Source organism: Schistocerca serialis, chromosome 6 (assembly GCF_023864345.2).
Source record: "Schistocerca serialis cubense isolate TAMUIC-IGC-003099 chromosome 6, iqSchSeri2.2, whole genome shotgun sequence".
Lineage (NCBI taxonomy): Eukaryota > Metazoa > Arthropoda > Insecta > Orthoptera > Acrididae > Schistocerca > Schistocerca serialis.
This window is the reverse complement of record NC_064643.1, coordinates 442,585,810-442,607,012: the sequence shown is the minus strand read 5'-3', so window position 1 is coordinate 442,607,012 and position 21,203 is coordinate 442,585,810. Positions and strand designations below refer to the sequence as shown.

Genomic DNA, 21,203 nt, shown 5'->3' with positions numbered 1-21,203 from the left:
GAAATCTAATCGACTGTAGAGCTATTGGCACACTATCTGCATCCTTTATCATTTGGTCTAAACCCAAAAGATGGTGTTTAAATGTGTAGTATGTGACTGACTTCTCACTTCAAAGTCAGCACTTCGTTGGGCACTCATGAATTGTTGTACACTGCTGGAAAGCCAACAGATGACAATACAATGTAAAATATATTATTTCATTGTCAGTACTTTCAACAGAATTTCGCCACATTTTGAGTTTGCTGTAAATCCAACCGAACAACACACTGGATGTGTTCGGCACACAGTACATGGTGAGAGGAGTGACACAGCTACGTCTGTCCCACATCTGCTAAATATCACATGAAGTAGTCAAAGGATTAATCATGTTTGACTATGTTAATTAAAACTAAGATCTTAAGTAGAATTTAATAAAGAATCATTTTCTCTCTCGTTGCTCTTTCTGCTAACTGTCAGAGGGCGCAGAAAAATTCTTTGAGGCAAAATACATACTGGGATGGCACCGTTTAGAGTTAATGAAGGAGAACATAGAGATGTTGAAAATAACATAACACACTGCTTGAATGTCTTGCTTAGAGATTAAAATAATGAAGCTATTTTTTGTTATCAGTTCTGATTACAATAAAATCAATGCCGTATTGGAATGCAGGCTTTCTCGGCAAATCTCTGACAAAGTTTACTGGAGTCAAGACGTCATTCTGTGTCAGTGTTTCAGCAATTTTCCTACTTGTTACCCTCAGGTTCATGTCCATTGCATGTCTTTATAGTTGCTGGACCACAGGCTCCTCTACCTCGTCTCCAGTGGCTGAACCATTAGGGTGCCTCCAGAAATGTGTCACAGACAGTGATGGAGAGAGAGCCATACTTTGGGGGGGGGGGGGGGGGGATGAATTCGTGGCACACTGGGGGGGAGGGGGGGGGGGTCCATGCGACATGTCCTTGCACTGCCTGTCTATTCCATGTGCTGCCTTCATGCCCTTTACAAGATAGTGCTCTTGGTGTATTCTTTCAACCGCCACATCCCATGCAGAGATAGCTGGAAACCACCATCCCAGTTGACAAGATTATCATGAACTTTTATCTCCATTGCCTCTCTGATGATAGTCCCAGATCCAGTTTGCCCGCCACAGCTCCTTTGTCTGTTCAAAGTTAAACATTTGACCTTCATTCAGGCTGTGCTCTGCAACTTTAGATTTGTCCATTTGGCCAAGTCGAATGCTTTTCACATGTTGTGAGTGGTGCTACGAGGTACACCTCTGTGATGGCCAATGTACTGCTAGCTACATTCGCAGATATCACTCAAGATGTCTGTAGTCCTAATTTGTCTTTAACTGAGGCAAGCATTTTAGTCAATGAACGGAAAATGGTTTTGATGTTATTTTTCTCCAGAATGCTTGAAATCTTGGTCGTGGATGGTCCAGTGTATGGGAGGTACGCCAGGTGCTTTGTGTCGTCTACCGGGTCATCTTCTTTCCTCTTCTTGTTCTGCCAGAGAGTGCCTCTTATCTGTGTTTCTGGGTAGCCGTTCCTGCAAAAGGTTTTGTGAAGATGATGCAACTCGGTGGGTAGACCGTCCATTTCGCATGTGGCTATGTTCTACGCACCCAGGTGGTGAGCATGGATTCCCATTGTGCCTGATGGTGGCAGCTAGTTGCATTTAAATACAGGTCCCTGTGCATTGTTTTCTTTAGACAGAATGTCTCAGCATGCCATTAGTTTTCTGCTTTATTGGATATCAAGGAAAGGTAAGTATCTGTTTTCTTCTACCTCTTTAGTAACTTCATATTGTCATGTATGCTGTTAAGGTGGTCAGAAAATTCTTGCAGGTTTTCTTCACCTTGCAGCCACACCACAAATGTGTCGTGGCATGCGTTTCATGAGCCGTTCCCACAAAGTGCTCCATGTATATAGATTTGCAATGCCAGGTGCTAGGGGCTCCCATGGTGACTCCATTTAACTGTTGGTAGAACATTCCACTGCATAGGAAGTAGGTGGTACTGAGTGTGTGGCAGGACAGTTCCACAGTGTCTTGGTCAAAGTGACTCCCAAATAACGTCAAGGAGTCTTTTAGTGGTGTCTGTGTGAAAAGCGGTGTGATATCGAAACTTACCAGGAGATCAGCCTTGTTCAGATACGTTTCCTGAAGGATCTTCACAAACTCTCTCGAGTTTTTGATATTGTGTGAACAGTGACCCACGAGAGGCTTTAGTAGCTGCACCAAGTGTTTAGTTATCCCATATATTGCTAAGTTTATTGCGTCCACTATGGGACACAGTGGAACTTCCTTCTTGTGTATCTTTGGGAGGCCATACAGCTGTGGTGATATCGCTGCTCTTGGTTACAGCCTTCTGACCATATCCTTTTCCATTCCCGAGTTGTTTAGGAGTTAAATGTTCTTCCTTGTGACCGTTGGTGTAGGATCATTTTGTACTTGATTACAGACTGGGTTTTGTACTAGCATCTTGGTCTTCTCCCAGTAATCAGTTGATTGTAGTGGTACTGTAACATTGCCTTTATTGTCATGTATTGCCTTGTGTTCTGCCACAGAGATGTTTGTTTTTGACAGTTTTGCTTTGTCAATGACCCTGCAGGTCTCTCTCTCCCTCTCTCTCTCTCCAGTGAGCACAATCTTGTGCTCTCACTCATGACTTCCATTTTTTGGCCACAAAGACCTGTGTTGTTCATTTTTGTTGTCGTCGTACAGTCCAGCCCCATCCGGATCTTTACCTTGATGGCCAGTCCCTCAGTGTAGTGGACTCTCATCATTTCTTGGAACTGGTCTTTGGTGCTCAGTTGACATGCCTTCCCCATCTTCATCAGCTAAATCGGACATGTTGGTCGCACTTCAGTGCTCTTCGCTGTCTCAGTAATACCAACTGGGGTCCAGACCGCTCTACTCCGATATTGCTTTACACAGCATTGGTCCAGCCCTGTCTAGATTACAGGAGTCTTGCATATGGATCAGCATCACCTTCAGCTTTACAGATATAGACTCCAGACTCCATACGCCATTGTGGGGTATGGCTGGTAACGGGTGCCTTTCGGACTAGCTCCATGATCAGCCTCCTAGTGGAGGTAAGGGTTTTACCATTGCGGTTTCTGCACCAACAACGGTTGATTGCTTATGCGTTAAGCATTTGATGCTCCCCAGAGCGTCTGAACTACCATCTCTTCTTTCCAGATACAGAGATCCACCTCCCACAACAGTGGCCCATGTTTTGGGGTTAACATTGTCACCCACATCTAATCCCTTTTTCCAGAACTCCAGCTTTCCCCTCTACCATCTGTTCTCTGGGGGCAGCCCACATACTCCTTCATAATGCATCCTGCATCCACAGCTCTGTATTGACCTCTTAAAAGATGTGAAAGACTTGGCTCATCCTGAGGGCCTCTGCCGCCAATTCTTCTCCGTTCTTGACACAGTTTTGAGTTCAGAAGTAGTCTATACTGATGGCTCAATGGCTTCCAGTCATGATGGTTTTCCTTACATTAATGTGGGAAGTAATGAACTCTGCTTCTTGCCAAAAGGCTGCAGTGTTTTCACTGTGGAGTTGATAACCATTTCTTGTGATCTTGAGCATATCTGTGCTTGCACCAGTGAGTCCTTCCTCAACTGTAGCGACTCTTTGAGTAGTTTATGAGCTCTCGATTAGTGTTACCCTTGCCACCCCTTGGTCCTGACCATCCAGGATTCTTTTTATGCTCTTGAACAGTGTCAACAATCAGTGGTCTTTGTCTGTACCCTGGGTCGTGTAGGGGTCCTGGAGAATGAACTTGCTGACAGGCCGGCCAAATTTGGCTATAGGTATGTCACCTCTTGAGATCACTATTCCAGAATTGGAACTTCAATCGGTATTATGCCGTCACATCCTAAGGATTTGGAATATGGAATGGTATACTCCTCCGTCTTTGCTGAACAAACTAGGCTGATAAAGGACTTTGTGGAGATCCTTGATTTGAGCTTCTCTCAAGGACTCCATCGTCCATTGCAGGCTTTGCATCGTTGTATTTGGCTGACTCATTGTCATCTCTTCCATTGTGAGGTCCACCCCACTGTTGCGTGTTGTGATGCCAATTTGATGAGGTCCACATTTTGCAGGATTGTCCTAACCTAGCCACTCTGCGATGGGCGGCACCACCGGTGTCAGCAGTCAATGCATCAGTGGGTGACCTGGTTTTATGGTTTATTCATGAAGGGGGTTTTAACTGTGGTCTCCAACAGGGGATGCTTCAGCCTTATCAGCGCATTGATGGTTTGGCAGGACACCCTGTTGCCTCCTCTGCCCTGAGCAGACAGGGGCTTTGTGGACCTTGTGGCCCGCCCTAGCCTTTGGCCTACTCAATCTTATGCTCTTCTTCCCCCTTCTTGCTTGTTCTGTTTGACTGGGTGTTCCTTCCTCTGTTTTCTTGTGCTTCTCTAAACCTTTCCATATCTCTAGTCTTTTCGGGGTATTTTGGGAGGGGTATGTCCTCAATTGCACTTTCTGCCTTTGGGGTCCTCTGGCTGCTCCGTGCATGAGGCATCTCACTCCTTTTTTCCCTTCCCCCTTTTCTACTTTCTTATTCCCTTCTCTAGGCTTTTTTGTTCTTTCGTAGACCTTAGGGTTTCCTTCCCTTAGGTTTCGCACCCTAGGCCCTCCTACGGTGTGTAGTTTTGTTGAATTGTCTGTTACAGTCATAGTGTAGTCCCTTTAATCATTAAACCAACCGAACAAATGGGGAATCGTCAAAAGTGTCAAGGGAGCCTTTCAGGGAATTCACTCTGGTACTGCCAAAGAGGTAAGGAGATAGACCTGCAGGGTCATTGACAAAGTAAAAATGCCGAAAACTAAAATCTCTGCGACAGAATGCAGGAGGATGTGTGACCTCTTTGAAGACGAAGACACTGTCTTCCTAACAGATGATAAAAGCGATATGATAGTACTACTACGAACAGCTGACTACTGGAAGTAGATCAAGATGTTAGTACAAAACCTATCCTAAAAGCAAGTAGAAAAGGATCGTACTCCAACAGTGACAAGGAAGACCATTTCAGTCCTACAACTTGGGAATGGACAATAATGTGGTCAGAAGGCTGTACCTGAAAGCACCGATACCACGAGGGCTGTATGGCCTCCCAAAGACACGCAAGAAGGGAGTTCCACTATGTCCACTTGTGGACAAAGTAAATTCACCAATATATGGGATAGCTGAACACTTGGCGCAGCAACTATCGTGGGTCACTGTTCACATCATGTCAAAAACACAACAGAGTTCATGAATGTGCTCGAAAAAATGTATCTGGTCAAGGGCAATCTCCTGTTCAGTTTTGATGTCACTTCGCTTTTCACACAGGTGTCGATAGAAGGCTCCTTGACATTACTACATTTTGACCAAGATTCCGTGAAACTGTTCTGTCACGTGCTCACTACCACCTGTTTCCAATGTGGCAGAATACTCTACCAACAGTTAAACAAAGTTGATGGGATCTCCCCTGCATCAGTTTATTTTAATTTTTTTTTAATGATTGATGGTAGACCAATTTGTGGACCTTTTGATCCAGTATGTCAGAATGTCTACCATATTCGTAAAAGGAACTTCTTATGCAAGATATTCCCTTTAGATAATTCCATATTTCCAATTGTTTCATTAATAACATTAAAGAGTTGTTTGGTAAATAACTTACTGTATAAAATTTTTACACACTTTCTCTCAGGTGAAGTGGAAGAACTGCAAGGGCGTTTGAAAGCATCAAGGCACAAAGTTGCAGAACTGGAAAAGGAATTGTCAGCATCAAATACAAGCAATCAGCAGTTGCAGGCTATGGTTAAGGAACTGTCAGCAGAAGTGGAAAAATTAAAAGTAGAGAATAAATTAGTGACAAAGCACTTGGAAGAGACTGAAGAAGAGAAATCAGAAATTCAACAGAAATTGAATACAAAGACATCAGAAGTATCATCACTTCAGCAGCAGCTACAAGAGAGGCAGTCTCAACTTTCCCTAACCCAGCTAAGAATTCAGCAGGTAAGAGAGAGAGAGAGAGAGAGAGAGAGAGAGAGAGAGAGAGAGAGAGAGAGCACTAACAGATGTATCACTCCCAATAACATCACATAGCCTCACTATGTAGACAACACTTATATGATTAAAATGTTAAAATATTGATGCATAGTCATGATCAGGAACTGTATACCAGTATCTCTTTCCCTTTGCTATCCAAATGCTGACTATGGAGGGAGATCAAAACTTAAATGAGAGGACAGCCTTTCGTAAGTGATTGTCTACAGCTGTTAAACAATTGGGAAAAGCACGTTTGTCATAATACAAATGTCATAATAGCCTGTCTTAACACAGCCCATATTGTAGTGTTTTGAGAATTTCGGTGTAAATTCTAGAACCACTCGGCCTTCCACCGTCTCGAACACGCGATATTTTAGATATGAAAGTGGGATGCTAGAATCCTACCTACTGCGCAGCACCTGTTTGTTTGTGCAGGTGTGAAATCAGTCGCGAGCAGAAGGTAGACGCTGCGGCCAAACGGCACCAACACGTACTTGTCGGTCAATCCGTGTAAGTTCTAGTGAAAGTATACGGACGAACTGTGGAACTTCCAGGTTATTCTGTGCTAATCATATCAGTGACCATTGTTACAAATAACAAGAACAATTGAATTCTGAAGTCTTAAAAAGCTATTCTTGGTCTTGCTGGAGGCAAGATGTATTTTATGATTTGTTCGTCATAGAGTTATGGTTGTTAAGCCAACTCTTTGCTAAATGTATTAAAATAGGCTTTAGTCTTAGTGCAACTGTAAGAGAACTTCTGTTTGAACCGATTTCTTACTAGTTTCAGAGCGCAGTCATTTGAGTGAAAACTACAGTTTTCTTCAGCCATGTGGTAAGGCCAGGCTCCTTCAACTGCAGCTCAGTAAACTCATGGTCTGTTGCTGAATTTGGCTGGAACAATGAAGTTACACTTCTGGATGACACAGCAGCAATTTCTGCCTTTTTCTGTTTACTTGAATTTAGATGTTGCTCAGTGTCACTCTTCCCTCCTTGACACACACAAAACTTGATGTTACAAATGGTGCAATGAACATCAGAATCGAATCACATTTTCTTAATGAACATTTACTTACGATAGAAGATAAAGTAAGAGGGAAAAAGACTTACTATCTGTTGATTTATGCATAATTATCATGAGCTAATTTAAAATTCTCTATAAGTTGCAAGTTCTGCGCCATAGGCTAAGATACTTACTTATCTTGCAACACAACAATGAACGTATGCTTTCATTTTCACTCTCATCAAACTGCCAAAGTAATGCATGTCACACTCTGACTGTCACCAAGTTTCTGTGAGAAAGGAATCAAATTGTCAGAGTTAAGCGTGCGCACCAAAACAATGTCAGCAGAGCTGCCATTTAGATGATTTTGTTTCATAAAAAATTTTGACCATCAATAACATAACTTTTGTTCTTAGAATTTATGAACATAAAGATTTAAGTATTACATAACATAGTACAGAGAATAAACGATAAATGCTACTTTTCTAATAAAATGGGAGAAAGAGACATCAGGACAAACTCTTGTCAGGGGACACCAGGACCACAGGTTGAAAAATGGTATTGTCCCAATCAGAAGGGGACATCTGGTCACTGAAGACAATATGAATATGACTTTTATACCTTGTATTTAATTGGATGTTCTATGTAAATGACTCTTTCACCTATGCCACAATGACACGTAACATAAGTGAACACAAACTTGGTCTTAAAATAGTAAAATATTTACTTTTCCTGTTATGAGATAAATCAAATTGTCACTAGTAAAAATATAAAAACTCTGCTCTCTTAGAGTTTTGTAGCAGATCTTAATGGATGCAATTTATATTTTAAACTGTGGGCTGTCATTCCCTACTGTTGACTTTCCATATTTAGAACACAGCATGGAAAGTGAAGTTTGGAACATGTGCTTCTACTACAAATAGTCAGGGCTTTCAGTTGACATCCAGTTGGTAGTAATACCTTGGAAGCTTATAATAATCCCTGATATTTTCATTTAGTAGCATTTTCTCCATTTACTACAATTCTTCAGATGAATTATCATTCTGCAAGTGTCCCTTTGCTTACTCTACTCACAATAAATGATTAATTTACTTCTTGACACATGTAGTAGCTTTCTTTCACTTAGAATACCCTCAATAAATACATATTTATCTTCTGTACACCGCACATACATGTATTCAGTAAATTGACTGAAGTCCCACTCTTAGCAACAGAAAACCCAATTTATTATCCTTTAGTATTTTAAACTGGCATTTTTTCTGATTACAACAATAGTTCAAAATTTGTGTATTCTTTATCAATATTCCCACCCTGTTCAACAGCTCCTCCTTTATTATTTCTTTCCTCGTTGTTAACATTCATGAATTTGAAGTTGCTTTTACTTCTTTCAAAGCAATATTGTACAGACTGTTTAATTGCTACAGAAATCAGTAACTTGCTTGAAATTTTATAACATTTATCACAAAATTCAATCGCCTAAGCAAATCTGAGAATATTGTTCGTTTAACTTTCTGAATTAGTAAACACTGTTGTTCCTTTAACTTTCTGATTTAGTAGACACTGTGTAAGCCTAGCATACCTTAAAAATTTCAACACATTGACTTCATAAGTGTCTTCCCCAGTTGTACTACACATCACCATAACTGTCTAGGTAAACAGCCTTGTGAAGAGGATAGAGTGCTACTCACTGCAAATATGACATGTTGAATTGTAGACAGGCGTAAAGAAAAGACTGTTGCACATGTAGTTACTGGAGGTAATGGTGATGTGCACGTGAAGTGTGCTTGCTTGTGTGGATGTGTACATATTATATATTTTCTTTCCTATAGATAGCTCAGTTTTTGCCATAAACACGTATATATGCCCAAAGCGAAACAATTTTTTTTTTTTTTTTTTTTTTTTTTTTTTTTTTTTTTTTTTTTTTTTTTCCCACAGTACATTGATGGCCTACACAAATTGTTTAATACTAATGGTGCATAATTGTTTACAATAAGAGGGCAGAACATATCCTTTTGTTGCTCCCTGCAGCACCCTCACTGCAGATAATGAGTCTCCGTTGATAAAGGACTGTTTCTACAAGTGCCATAATTAGGAAAATACATTCTGGAGCATCACCCCTATTATCAGGCAATATCTCTTCATATATATCAGCACAGTTACATATTAAAATTTGGTACCTTTTTAATCATTTGTAATAGATATTCATTATAGGGCTTATTTTTCGTTTACTTTTTCAACTATGACTTCAGATTTGTTATATTGGCAATCAGAACATTTTGTTTCTTTACTTCAGTGTTCAATATTTTTTGTCAGTTTCGCATCATGTTCAATCAACTGATGCACAATACCTTCCTTTTTTTCTGATCTTTCAATCTTTTTATCAACTGCATTTTCTGTATTATTAAAATACACTTGTTTTCTTTTGTTCAGCGGGGCAAATTTGTCATTATCTGTTCTTGTTTGGTACCTCTGCTAACAAAGAACTCTTGTATCTCGTCCCTAACATCTTTTAACATTTTACATTCTTGGTAATACATTTCCTAATCTATTTTCATTCCCCCCTCCCTCCCTCCCTCATACTCTCTCTCTCTCTCTCTCTCTCTCTCTCTCTCTCTCTCTCTCTCTCAATTCCCCATTTCCTATTAAGATTTTTCACTGCACCCTTCCTAACCTGCGTGTCTCAACATTACTCAGTTTTATCTGATTTCCTCGCACTGTTGACCTCCTTAACATTGCCCTCTGTTTTTCATAATTAGCGTACATGTATTTTCCTTTACTATAATATTCCTCACCTACATCATAATATGTATAATATACTGCCTATCATGCCTAGTTTGTGACAGCTTTGATGTTTCTTCTCATGCCGATCAACCATCCGCTACTGAAGCATATGAACTACATCTGGTCTGCCTGGTAACTAAAGAAGCGGGGCAACCTATAGCACATCCATGCACATGTTACCAAATAAAAAAATTTCAAATGAAATAAAGCAGCAGGGAAAGAAATTGTGAGTTCTGAAGGAAAAATTTTGCAATATGAGATTGAAATAAAAGTTAGAAACGGACTTACTTAAACACAGAGTTTTTAGTAGCACCACAAACTTGAAAATATTACCTCTATTTGCACACTCCAGGTTTAGGCTGTAACCTGATTTTACTGTACTTGTTGATGTCTCATGAACTTCTTTTTTGCTTCAGAGCTTCCAATCACTTCTAGAGAGTGATTTTGTAAGTTTTGTCCTTATTTAGGCTAGCCATGAGTATTAGATAGCTTCAGCCTCAGTTTTATAATATTCATCTGCATTATTGTCGACTGAGCACTGAGTTTCAAATGCTGTAACTACATAAAAACCATTAAGTGTGCAGGATGGTGATGATTTTTAGTACTGATATAAAATTAACTTTTTATTGTTCTTGTTTTGTTTTGTGAAAGGAATGCAACAAGTTCATTTATAACTCATAGTAACAATTATTATTCTTTATTGAAATTAATGATAAAAGTGTGACTCAACTTAGTGACAAGATATCTACAATGAAACAATTGGAACAAGGTACAAAACACATGTTCACCTCTACCTCATTATGACGGTGCTCAATCTTTTTCCAACAATAATACAATTTGTATCTTTAGGTAACCTGTTAAAAAATGTTCTACCAAAAGGTTTCACTATGTACACCTACTTCAGTGCAAATTGAAATGATTGTGTAATGATATAAGTTTCTTTGCTACTATTTCTAAGTTTCTTTGCTACTATTTCAGTTAAGTATATCTGGTAACACGGAGCTGGACAGCCAAATGGAAACATTAAATCAGCAGAAAATTAGTTTAGAGCATCAGGTGGCACAACTTCAGCAAGCAGTTAGGTCTGTTACTGCTGAAAGAGACCAAGCAAGTCAGCAGTACCAGCAGTATGTTCAACAACTCAACTCCCAGCTTCAGAGTTTGGCTACGAAGGTAACTGTAATACTTTGTAATTATGGTTCCTGTCCTCTTCTTCTTTTCCATAAATGCTGACAGCATGCCATCCATCACTGTCTAAAGCATTGTTACCATTGCTCATTCTAACTTTATTACTACTACTACTACTACTACTACTACTACTACTACTGTGTACATTATGTGAATCATGTTCCACAGATTCCATGGAGAGGAGTGGGAAGCAGTCAGAGCTGTACATTTTGTTTTAGTGCTGTACAGTAGAATGATTTATTTTTTATTGAAATGTTACGCTATAAAAGTGCTAATGTAAATTATAATATAACCGAAAGCTTCAGATCACTAGTTTCTGCCACATTATGCAGACAAAGGTAATCATTTTCTCAGTTACATTGTTAGGGATGATGAGACATTGATTTTTCTATGTGAATGGCGGTACCTAGTAGTTTTCTGCTGCTGAGTTGCTGTTCTAAACAGTATCCCATACCAGCAAACCAGTTTCATCTCTACGTGCAGTTACTCACACTTTAAATAGCTGGTCTGTGCACAGCTCTGTTTAAAATGAATAGCTCAATGTACTCATAGGGTTTAGCGGCACACATCTCCTTTCATGCCCTGCAGCCAATTCACTGTAAATAATTATCTGTAGCTGTGATCGTGCAGTAAGATAGTCTGTGCATTGACAAGAATTGCAAGTTAATAAAATGCACAGAAATAAATAAAAAAGTGAAGTGAATAATTTAAGAACAAGGATTTTATTCTAACATTTGTAATTGATGTAGACAACAGAGAATTATGTTGAATAATATTTATTCAAGAAAGGATGTCTCGAACAAACAGGGAATGGTCCTATGAAATTCAGTTAAAGTACAGACATTAAATACTGTCATTAAATGCGGTAAAGTTACATTGAAAGTGATATGAGAATGTTTGCAAAATCCCCAAACTAAATAATCATCAAAACCCATGAAAACTAAGTGTATTTTGTGATGACAATATATGAAAGATTCACCAGCTCACAATAGTTCAGAGTTCAACATGATGATTCATAAATTAACACTTATGGTGTAAAGAATTGCAACTCATACTCGATCTACTCTCTGTTCCCAATGCAAGTGGAAAAATTTAAAGTCCTACTCAGGAGCACAGTCAGACGTCTCAAAATATAAACTCCCTTCAGAAGCTAGAGTATTGTAGCAGTTGTTAACCACCCAGAATCAGTCACAGGTTGTATGCACCTCGGACAAACGAGAAATCTGGGAAAAACCCGGGAAATTTTTCATCCGGGAAAAACCTGGTAATTTTTTAGAATTATGGGAATTTTTCATTGTTTTAGTTTGCAGTAAAATTTTTGTAATGTTGACTGGTAAGGACTGATACTCTGATAAAGAATTTTACTGTGTCCTACCACTGCAGAACAATACTGTGGCTATAAAACATAAATGAGACAAAAAATCAAAATAAAACTTAAGCTGCAAAGGAAATGCGCCATTTAAAACAACGAAACACAGTGCACACACAAGCATTTGCCGACAGCGAAATGTGTCATAGGCTTTAGGATGAAGATTATGCAGTTCTTCATAATAACAAACTGCTTCCGATGACGTTCATTTGAATGGTTGCTAGTGGGCTCATGCGGAAGCGCTGTCGAGAGCACTACCTTCTACCGCTTGTAGCTACTTGAAGTGTAGCTGTTAGGAGTGTTACTTGTATCAGCAGTAGCAACAAGCAGCCAGATTCTACCTGGGAAAATTTTTCTGCCGCTCCCAAGCTGCCAGATTCACACATGCGCAGAGCAGTCCGAGTTGTAGTAGGGAGGGGGAATAGTCTCCACTTTTAGTGATTTTGCTGTTTACTCTTTATTTACAGCTCCCATGTTAAATGAAAACAAAATATAATTCTGTGGCTGTGAGCTTATCAAGTGAATTAAAATAATTCACATAATTATGGAAGACTAAAATATGTTATTAGTTTCAGTTTTCCGATTTTATTTTATTTCCACATTTTTAGCAGTAAAGCATTAATCGCCTTGCAGAACAATAAAATTATTTTTGTCAATCTACTAAAGAAATTTGCCTTTATTAGTCTTTTTTGCAGAAGCAGTAAATTTATTTGAAACAAAGTGTTGCCTCCCACACCATTAGTTAGTTTCAACTATTTGTTGAATTTCAAATGCACGTTTTCATCTTCCGACACATATAACATTACGCATTAAAAAGAACCAAACATGAGCTAATACAGTACCAGTACTTGAAGAAAATGAAGCTTAATATCAGGTTGGGGCCTACATCTTTGTGAATCTGGACACATGAATGTGCACTTTAAGCCAAATTATGCATTTTAGTACTATTTACGAAATTCTGATATTCTCAGAGTATCATCTGATGTCCTGTTTCATTTATGATGTAATGTTAGATCTCTTAATGTTATGCAAGATCTGTAAATGCTATATACATACGAACATACAGGCTTCCTATGTCATCGTAGTTGCGCATAGACAGTAACACCTGTTTTCTGGCGTTGTCTGATGATAATTGCTGAAACGAATTTCTAACAGGTCACAGGAAAATTTTGCAAATGGTGGTTTGAAAAACATTACTTTCAAAGTAAATTTAATTTTATACAAGGTGAATTACGTTACGCACAAGAATGTCCTTTGAATTTCATAAATTACAGAGCATTTGACTCTCGTTTAAAGCTTAACCCTTTGAAGACCAGACATTTACGTCATTACTTAAAATTTTACTTGCACATTTGCGTGATGTATCTTAAAGTCCAACACATGCAAAAAAGACAAATACTATACTTGAAACCTTAGCTTTTCTTGTAACTACACTATGTACATTAATTTAAACCATTAACTTTTCCTATTTGTATGTTCACACTTTTTAACAGTGATGTTGCTATTGGCTGACTACATCACGTGGATGTGGCAAGATCACATCACATGAGCTATGACTGGCTACAAAAGCATCGCAATCTCGATTTCACTAACGTGCTGTAATTGGTAGAACTTGAATGTATACTTTAATAATATGAAAATAGGCAGTGTTCATCATGTTGCAGCACATCGAAGATCATTCCAAAACACATGTTTTTTTATTTATTTATTAATCCCCTCCTCCACCCCCCACCCCCCCACTCCCAAGTGTGTCATGATCGACCGACATCTCTAGGGATGCTGAAAGACAATGTCTGACGCCAATGCCTCACCATAACTCCGGACATGCTTTACAGTGCTGTTCACAGCATTATTCCTCGACTACAGCTATTGTTGAGGAATGATGGTGGACATATTGAGCATTTCCTGTAAAGAACATCATCTTTGCTTTGTCATGCTAATTATTGCTATTCTGATCAGATGAAGTGCCATCTGTTGGACATTTTTTGAATGTTTGTATTTTTTTGGTTCTAATAAAACCCCATGTTATTCCAAGCATTTGTGTCAATTTGTACCTGTCTATCTACATTGTTCCATGATTTATTCAGTTTTCAAATTTATACTAACTTTTTGATCACCCAGTATAGCTTTCATGGATAATAGCTGTAGTGCAGTGCTGTCATCCGAGATAGCATACGTTGAAATCACATGTAGATTTTACAGTTGTTAATTCGGAGGTACATTGTGAAAATGTTTACTCGCTGTGAAATATTAACTTCTAATATTGAAATAATATTGTGTCATTGGCTGCACATGATTTCTTTTTAGATTGCAAATATATTCAGTTTTACATCATTATTTAATGTGAGCGATTGTCGAATCTCAGAGAGCTGTATCTTATCCATCTTTAAGATTGAGGATTGTCTGACACTTCGCCATTCCTTGGACCATATCTCCTGTACAAAGGCCAAGTGAGTGACAGTTGTGCAAATTCCCAGTGTTGGGATTTACCTGTTTCCAGTGATGCTGCTTGTCTCTGCACCAGGACACGTCCGGCGTGGTCTCCGAGCTGGACCTGCCATGGCATACCTTGAACCCTTGGGTCCACTAGCGTTCAGTTGTACAACAAATTCATCTTATCTCGTACCAATACTGGGCAATCAGTTAACCCACATAAATATGCATAATGGTACAATGGGGAAATTGAATGGTTTCCTTTGGACACAGACCAGTTCACCTGATAAACCCCTGAATTGCACAAGACATTTTCTTTGAGAAAAGTTACGCTAATTATCTTTTAGGATTAGAGAAACATGATGCTGGTTCAGTTGGTGGAGTGAAGCTGTTCATTAGCATATAGTGAAGCATGAAAATTAGTTAAGAAAAGCATTCCAAAACAATTGTGTGGCATGTTGGTTTCTGCTGTGGTTTTGTTGCAACAATGCTCATCCATACGCCTTCAGGAATTCTTGGAAAGCCTAAAAGGTGATATGTCTGACCATGCTCCACACACCACTGATGTAGAACATAGTGATTACCACCTCTTCAACAGAATGTAATGGTGTTTCATGAAATCAGAAGGTGCTTCAAGAAGTTGTTAGATTTTGATAAAGTCACTGAGAACATGATTCTGCATTGAGAATATGTAAAAGCTCATCCGTCATAACACCTTAATGTCACGTTAAATGCTGAGAAGTAGCTTTATTGTAGGTTAAACATTTAAATAGTGAAAGTGTCTTTACATGTGATCAGTATTTTCTTGGTAACCAAAAGAAATCTACTTTCCAAATTGTCCTCTTAGAAACACGACAGAACCTTTACAGAACCTTGTTATTCACTGTGCCTCATTGTTTCAAATTCGGAGTGCCTATTGCCATATGAGGGACACAAGAGTGATACACTCTGATTTCTATCATATATTAGATAAAGAATGTTTTAAGTTTGAGAATGTTGTAATTCTTTTAGAATATAGTGGTCTAGTATGTACTTCACTGAGTTCTTTTTCCCCTTACAGCTTGAAAGTGCTACAACAGAAAATGAGACATTATTATCAAGGGAGCAGAGTCTGATTCATCATGTATCAGAATTAGAGAAACAACTGCAACAACAGCAGCAGCAGCAGAGTGTAAAAACAAAGGCAACTTCATCTGAGGATTCTGACAAAATCCATAAGCTGCAGGAGAAACTGTCTGATTTAGAAGAAGAAAAGAAACATCTTCATGACATAAATGATTCACAGGTAAGATTAATTACTGTTGACACATTTGCATCACTGTCAACATTTTAAATCCATAAGATCCTTAGATTGATTGTGACTGAATTTTTAGTTAAACCAGAATATTAGTGTGATTAATCAGCTTTAGAAGCTGATGTTACCAGTAACAGAGATTATACAAACATTGATGCTGGTTAGGAATAAACACAGCTCAATTTAGACATATATTTCCACCATTTCTTGTTGAGTTGTTATTTTGTTTTGCATCCTTGTACTTTGATTTCAACAACATTAAACACACTGTTAAGACATTCTATCATTTGTATAGCCTATGTGCTCTGTCAAAAATGGAGAGTGTCTGCTGATATTACTAAAGAACTATTTGTAGAGTGATATTAGTTGATTATCCCCAGTGGTAATGGACAAGTACTTTACTACAGACAAGTCCTTATTTTAAGATGGTATTTTTTTAAATTTCTGAAACAATCACTTTTTTATGATACAGTTATAACAGTTTTCGGCCTTCAAAGGCCATCGTCGGATGCCATGGGTGGTATGTGATGAACAGATGTTCATGTGTTATCAACTAACATGAACACTTGCTCATGAGATGCTGCCCACAGCATCTGGAGGTGGCTTTTGAAGGTTTAAACCAATTATGATTCTATTATAAAAAAGTTATTCGTCAAAAATTTTAAAAATAATACCTTACAGCAAGTCATTCACGTTCTTCACAAACAGAACATCATTTTTCCTAAAGATATATTCTTATGTTCTACCAAAAAGTCATCTAAGTGATCCACCACTAAAGAATTGAGATTGATGCTGCAAGATTGGATACATACCAAATGCATTTAGTTAGTGGGGTTACTTCCAATGCACACATTCTGCATGTCACTTTCCGTGGCATTGTGTCGGAGCTCCACCATTTATGCCTTCTGGTGGAGTGAAAATATGTCTGAAAATAACTGCTCATCTATGGCCACTGAGTCAATTAATTTTCATGAAGGACTGAGCACAAGGTTTGAAAATAATATCTCACTAATGTCATTTAGTAAATAGTTCCATAATAAAAGGGCAGGCTCTTTATTTGTTGTCAGTGTCTGTATGCTAGACTCTCACATTTGGAGTTCCGCACTTAATAGAAATGATGTTTCCATTTTAAGGGAAACTGAAAACATTTGAAGTGAAGGCTACAGAATTATGTTAAAAATTAAGGTGACACACGCAGTACAAAATGAAAACGTCCTTGGAAGAATAGTCAAGAGAAGTAATCTGTGGAAAATCAATGCCAGAAGTATTAAAAGGGTTATGGGGCATGGGCTAAGAGATGGAGTAAAGCTGACATTATCGGGGCAGTCGAGGATTATAATGTGTAAAACAGATAAGCAAAATATACTTGTTGTAGCAGATAGCATTGAAAAGATCAGTATAAGACAGGAAGATACTTAGAATTGTAACTAATCAGTCAACAGACAATGATTTCACAGAGAATCCTTTACAGGTGTATATCACTTTTGATCTCCAAAACAAGTAAATTTTTAAATCCCAGTGAGTAAGAAAAAAGATTTTTGAATAGTTTTTTTAGCAGCAATTGTCATAATTTAAGTGCTACTTCCTGCACAGCCAGAATTTAACAAATACATCTTCATATTCACTGAAATCATCTGTAGGATTAGCTAAATAAACCTGTTAATAAAATGAAATTTAATAATAAAACGTGCCAGTATGTATCACACGGAGGGGAATGAAACATTATATACTGGAGTAATATGAAGCAGCAATGACAGCTGAAAATAGTGAAATTTGTTGAAGCTTAAACCTTTTAAACCAGAAATAAATCAAATTTTCATCAAAGAAAAATTATAGAATGAAGTCAAAAATGGTTTCTCTGTTTGTGGTGTATTACCTGTGTAAGATGAAATGTTACGGACACTTTAAAATGCTCTTAAGTTGAAGGCTTTTGAGACACATGCTAACAATCTGAAAGCTTTATGAGGCTTTAGAATGAGCATTATTAAATAATATTCTCCATGGAATATTTGTGACATGCAAACTGTAACCAGTGAGAGAATGTGTTATAGTATCAGTTGCAGGAAAAAGGGACAAATTCTTGTGGGAAGTAAGACACCTGTGCAACATTTCTATTTGAGATGTTGTTGAGAGCTGGTGTGGTGCAAACCATTCCAGAAAGTTTAGTTGGCTGGAACAAAAAACACCTTGTGCATAAAAAAATGTATAAAATTATCACAGAGGAAATGTATAAGATTGGAGTGGTTGGAAAGGAGGAATTCAAACACCATCCAGTTCTGGAAAAAGGATTATAATGTGCCACACTGGAAGCAAAGATGAGTTCATGTATAATGCCAGCTTATGTTTTATTGGGCAAGAAGAAGGTGCAGATTATCATTCTCAAATAAGTGCCTGCCAGATACTATAAAAAGTGCTTTAGGAGTGTTATTGAAAAATTACCAAACACATCTGTGATTGTTTTTGATCAGGCTCCATATCACGTGATGATAAATCCAGTACAAAGAAATCCATCTATGAAATGGAGAAAGGATTTTGTTATTGAATGAATGGAAAGCGATAATGTAGAATTTCCATCTAATGCCACGTCATATGAGGAATTTACAACAGCAGGCTTACTGGAACAAGCGCAACAGCACTTCAGTGCACAGGAATACCCGTTGCAAAGTATATTGCAATAAGTGGACAAGGAAATTAAACTTCTGTGGTTGCCTGGAGCACATTGTGAACTAAACGCCATTTAACTTATTAGGGCATTTGTCAAGAACAAGGTAGCAAAGGAAAACAACAATTTTAAAATAAATGATACTTTACAGTTGTGTTGCTCTGCTGTGGTAAGTGTTCATCAAAGTGTCTGGAGGAATTCAGTGAGTCTTGTACACAAACTTGAAAACGGTTATGCACAAAGAGCACACTGTCTTGAAACAGCAATAGAACCATTGCTGATCCAAGTAGTGACTCCAATAGCAGCAGTGAGACCTCAGCCAGCAATGAAAGTGATTAAGGTTGGTTTTATTTCAGACATTATTCTGTACTGCAAAAATTACACATTCAAGCTAATCAACTTTTCTATGTACTGTTGAAATGTGCTATACAAATGTTCATTTATTGTGAGCTGCTTGCATACTGAGAATTTATTTGCAATATCTCTCTACTTGCAACAAAAACTGAATGCAGCAGTGCTGTACTGGACTCCAACTACGAAGTTGTCATTCTTTGCTGATGTTTAGGTGCTTAATTTTTGGTGCATTACAAAAGCAGCAGTGCACTGGTATGACAACTACACTCTACCACAGCCTCGCATAAATTTCAGCTACTAACACAATTGCTTTACAAACTCTTAACTAAAAAACACAAGGTGTTTTAATTGGTAGAGACATATGATGCAACCAATAAAAGTTAAAGCGTAACACAAGTGCCTTCTCATTGCATTAACTACAACGGTAAGCTCAATCGCAGTGTCCTGCGTCTGACATTATAGCGCTGAAACGAGTAATCAGAAAATTACAAAAATCTGCGTGTAAATGAACAAGGTTGTGCATTTGTCCTAATTGCGATCTGAATCTTATGCATCCTTAAACTTGACACACTCCGAAAAAAGCTAGAAAAACCACAGTTTCTCTTAAATATTACCACGTGTGTCACCCCTATTTCAACTAAAATGTTATATTCATACACTAAATAAAAGTAGAAATATCCACGACTCTGGAAATGTATAACATATCGATGTTGGTAATGCGGTGTGACCAGAATATGAGCTTAAAGTCAAGGTCAATCATTATGAAATGGATTATAATCTTCCTGTACAACACTCCATCCTCCATGATGAATTGTGGATGCTTAACAACCAACTGCTGACAGTGTGGGTCAGTACTTTGTGCTTATCTCCATTCTTCCAGGTCTGTTTCGTCGCTTTCCATGGCATGAATTTTGAGACTGAGGCCATCCGCAATCCTGTGCGATTAACCTAATTGATGTGTACTACTTCAAAACTTGTGAATTCACTGTTGTAATATCCAGCAAGTTAAATGACTTGTTGGATATTTTAAGTCCTAGTAACGATTTCAGTGCCACAAGATCAGTTATTACTTTGAAACATCATCCGTATAAATAACAGCAGAAATAAATTATTCCACATATTAAGCACTAGCATTTCTTTCTGAGTAGCTGAATAATTTTTTTCTGCCTTAACTAAGTTATCTTGATACATATGCTATTGGATGCTCTTGTCTGTCTACTTCTTGGCTTAAAATACACCACAAGATAAAATTGTAAACATCACACAACAGTATTGGTAATCTGGAAAAGCAAGAACTGGACTAAAAGTAATAAATATTTTAGATTTAAAAGTGCTGACACAATTTGGAGACAATTTTTTTCATTTTTTTAAATAATTGAATGGTGAGTCACACAATTTCAATGAATTTCAGAATGAATTCTTTATTAGAATTACATAGGCCTATATATGGCTGCAATTCCCTTATTTTTTGTGTATGTCGGAAAATTTTTGATGGCATCAGCAAGTTGTGGATCAGTGCGTACACCTTTCAAGCCAGCAATATAGCTCAATAACAGACTTTTTGCAAAACAAAATGGCATTTTTCCGAGCTGAGCATTAACTGTAGAATATAATATAATATATTGTCATATAACATGTCCTATACAATCATTTGATTGAAACTTTGGTGACTCAGCAATGAATACAGTTGTATGCCTACATAGGTGTATGTATTGAAGAGCCAAAGAAACTGCCTATTGTTGTGTAGGGCCCCTGCAAGCTTGCAGAAGTGCCTCAACACGACATGGCATGAACTCAAATAATATCTGAAGTACTGCTAAAGGGAATTAACACCATGAATCCTGCTGGGCTGTCCATAAATCTGTAAGAGTACAAGGGGTGGAGATCTCTTCCGAACATCATGTTGCAAGGCATTCCAGATACGCTCCATATTTTTTCATGTCTGGGGAGTTTAGTGGCCAGCAGAAGTGTTTAAACTCAGAACAGTGTTCCTGGAGCCACTCTGTAACAATTCTGGACACTTGGGGTGTCGCATTGTCAAAGTCTGTCAGAATGCACAATGGACATGAATGGATGCAGCTGAT

At 38.1% G+C, this 21,203-nt stretch overlaps 1 protein-coding gene across 1 annotated transcript in view; it reads left to right on the top strand.

The window, feature by feature from the left end:
• Positions 1 to 21,203, top strand: part of LOC126483643 (golgin subfamily A member 2-like) — a 109,836-nt gene that overhangs the window by 62,364 nt on the left and 26,269 nt on the right. Inside the window, exons 5-7 of the mRNA XM_050106700.1 lie at positions 5,696 to 6,003; positions 10,798 to 10,992; positions 15,870 to 16,094. Of these exons, the coding sequence (XP_049962657.1) occupies positions 5,696 to 6,003; positions 10,798 to 10,992; positions 15,870 to 16,094 (728 nt within the window). The remainder of the gene's footprint in view (positions 1 to 5,695; positions 6,004 to 10,797; positions 10,993 to 15,869; positions 16,095 to 21,203) is intronic.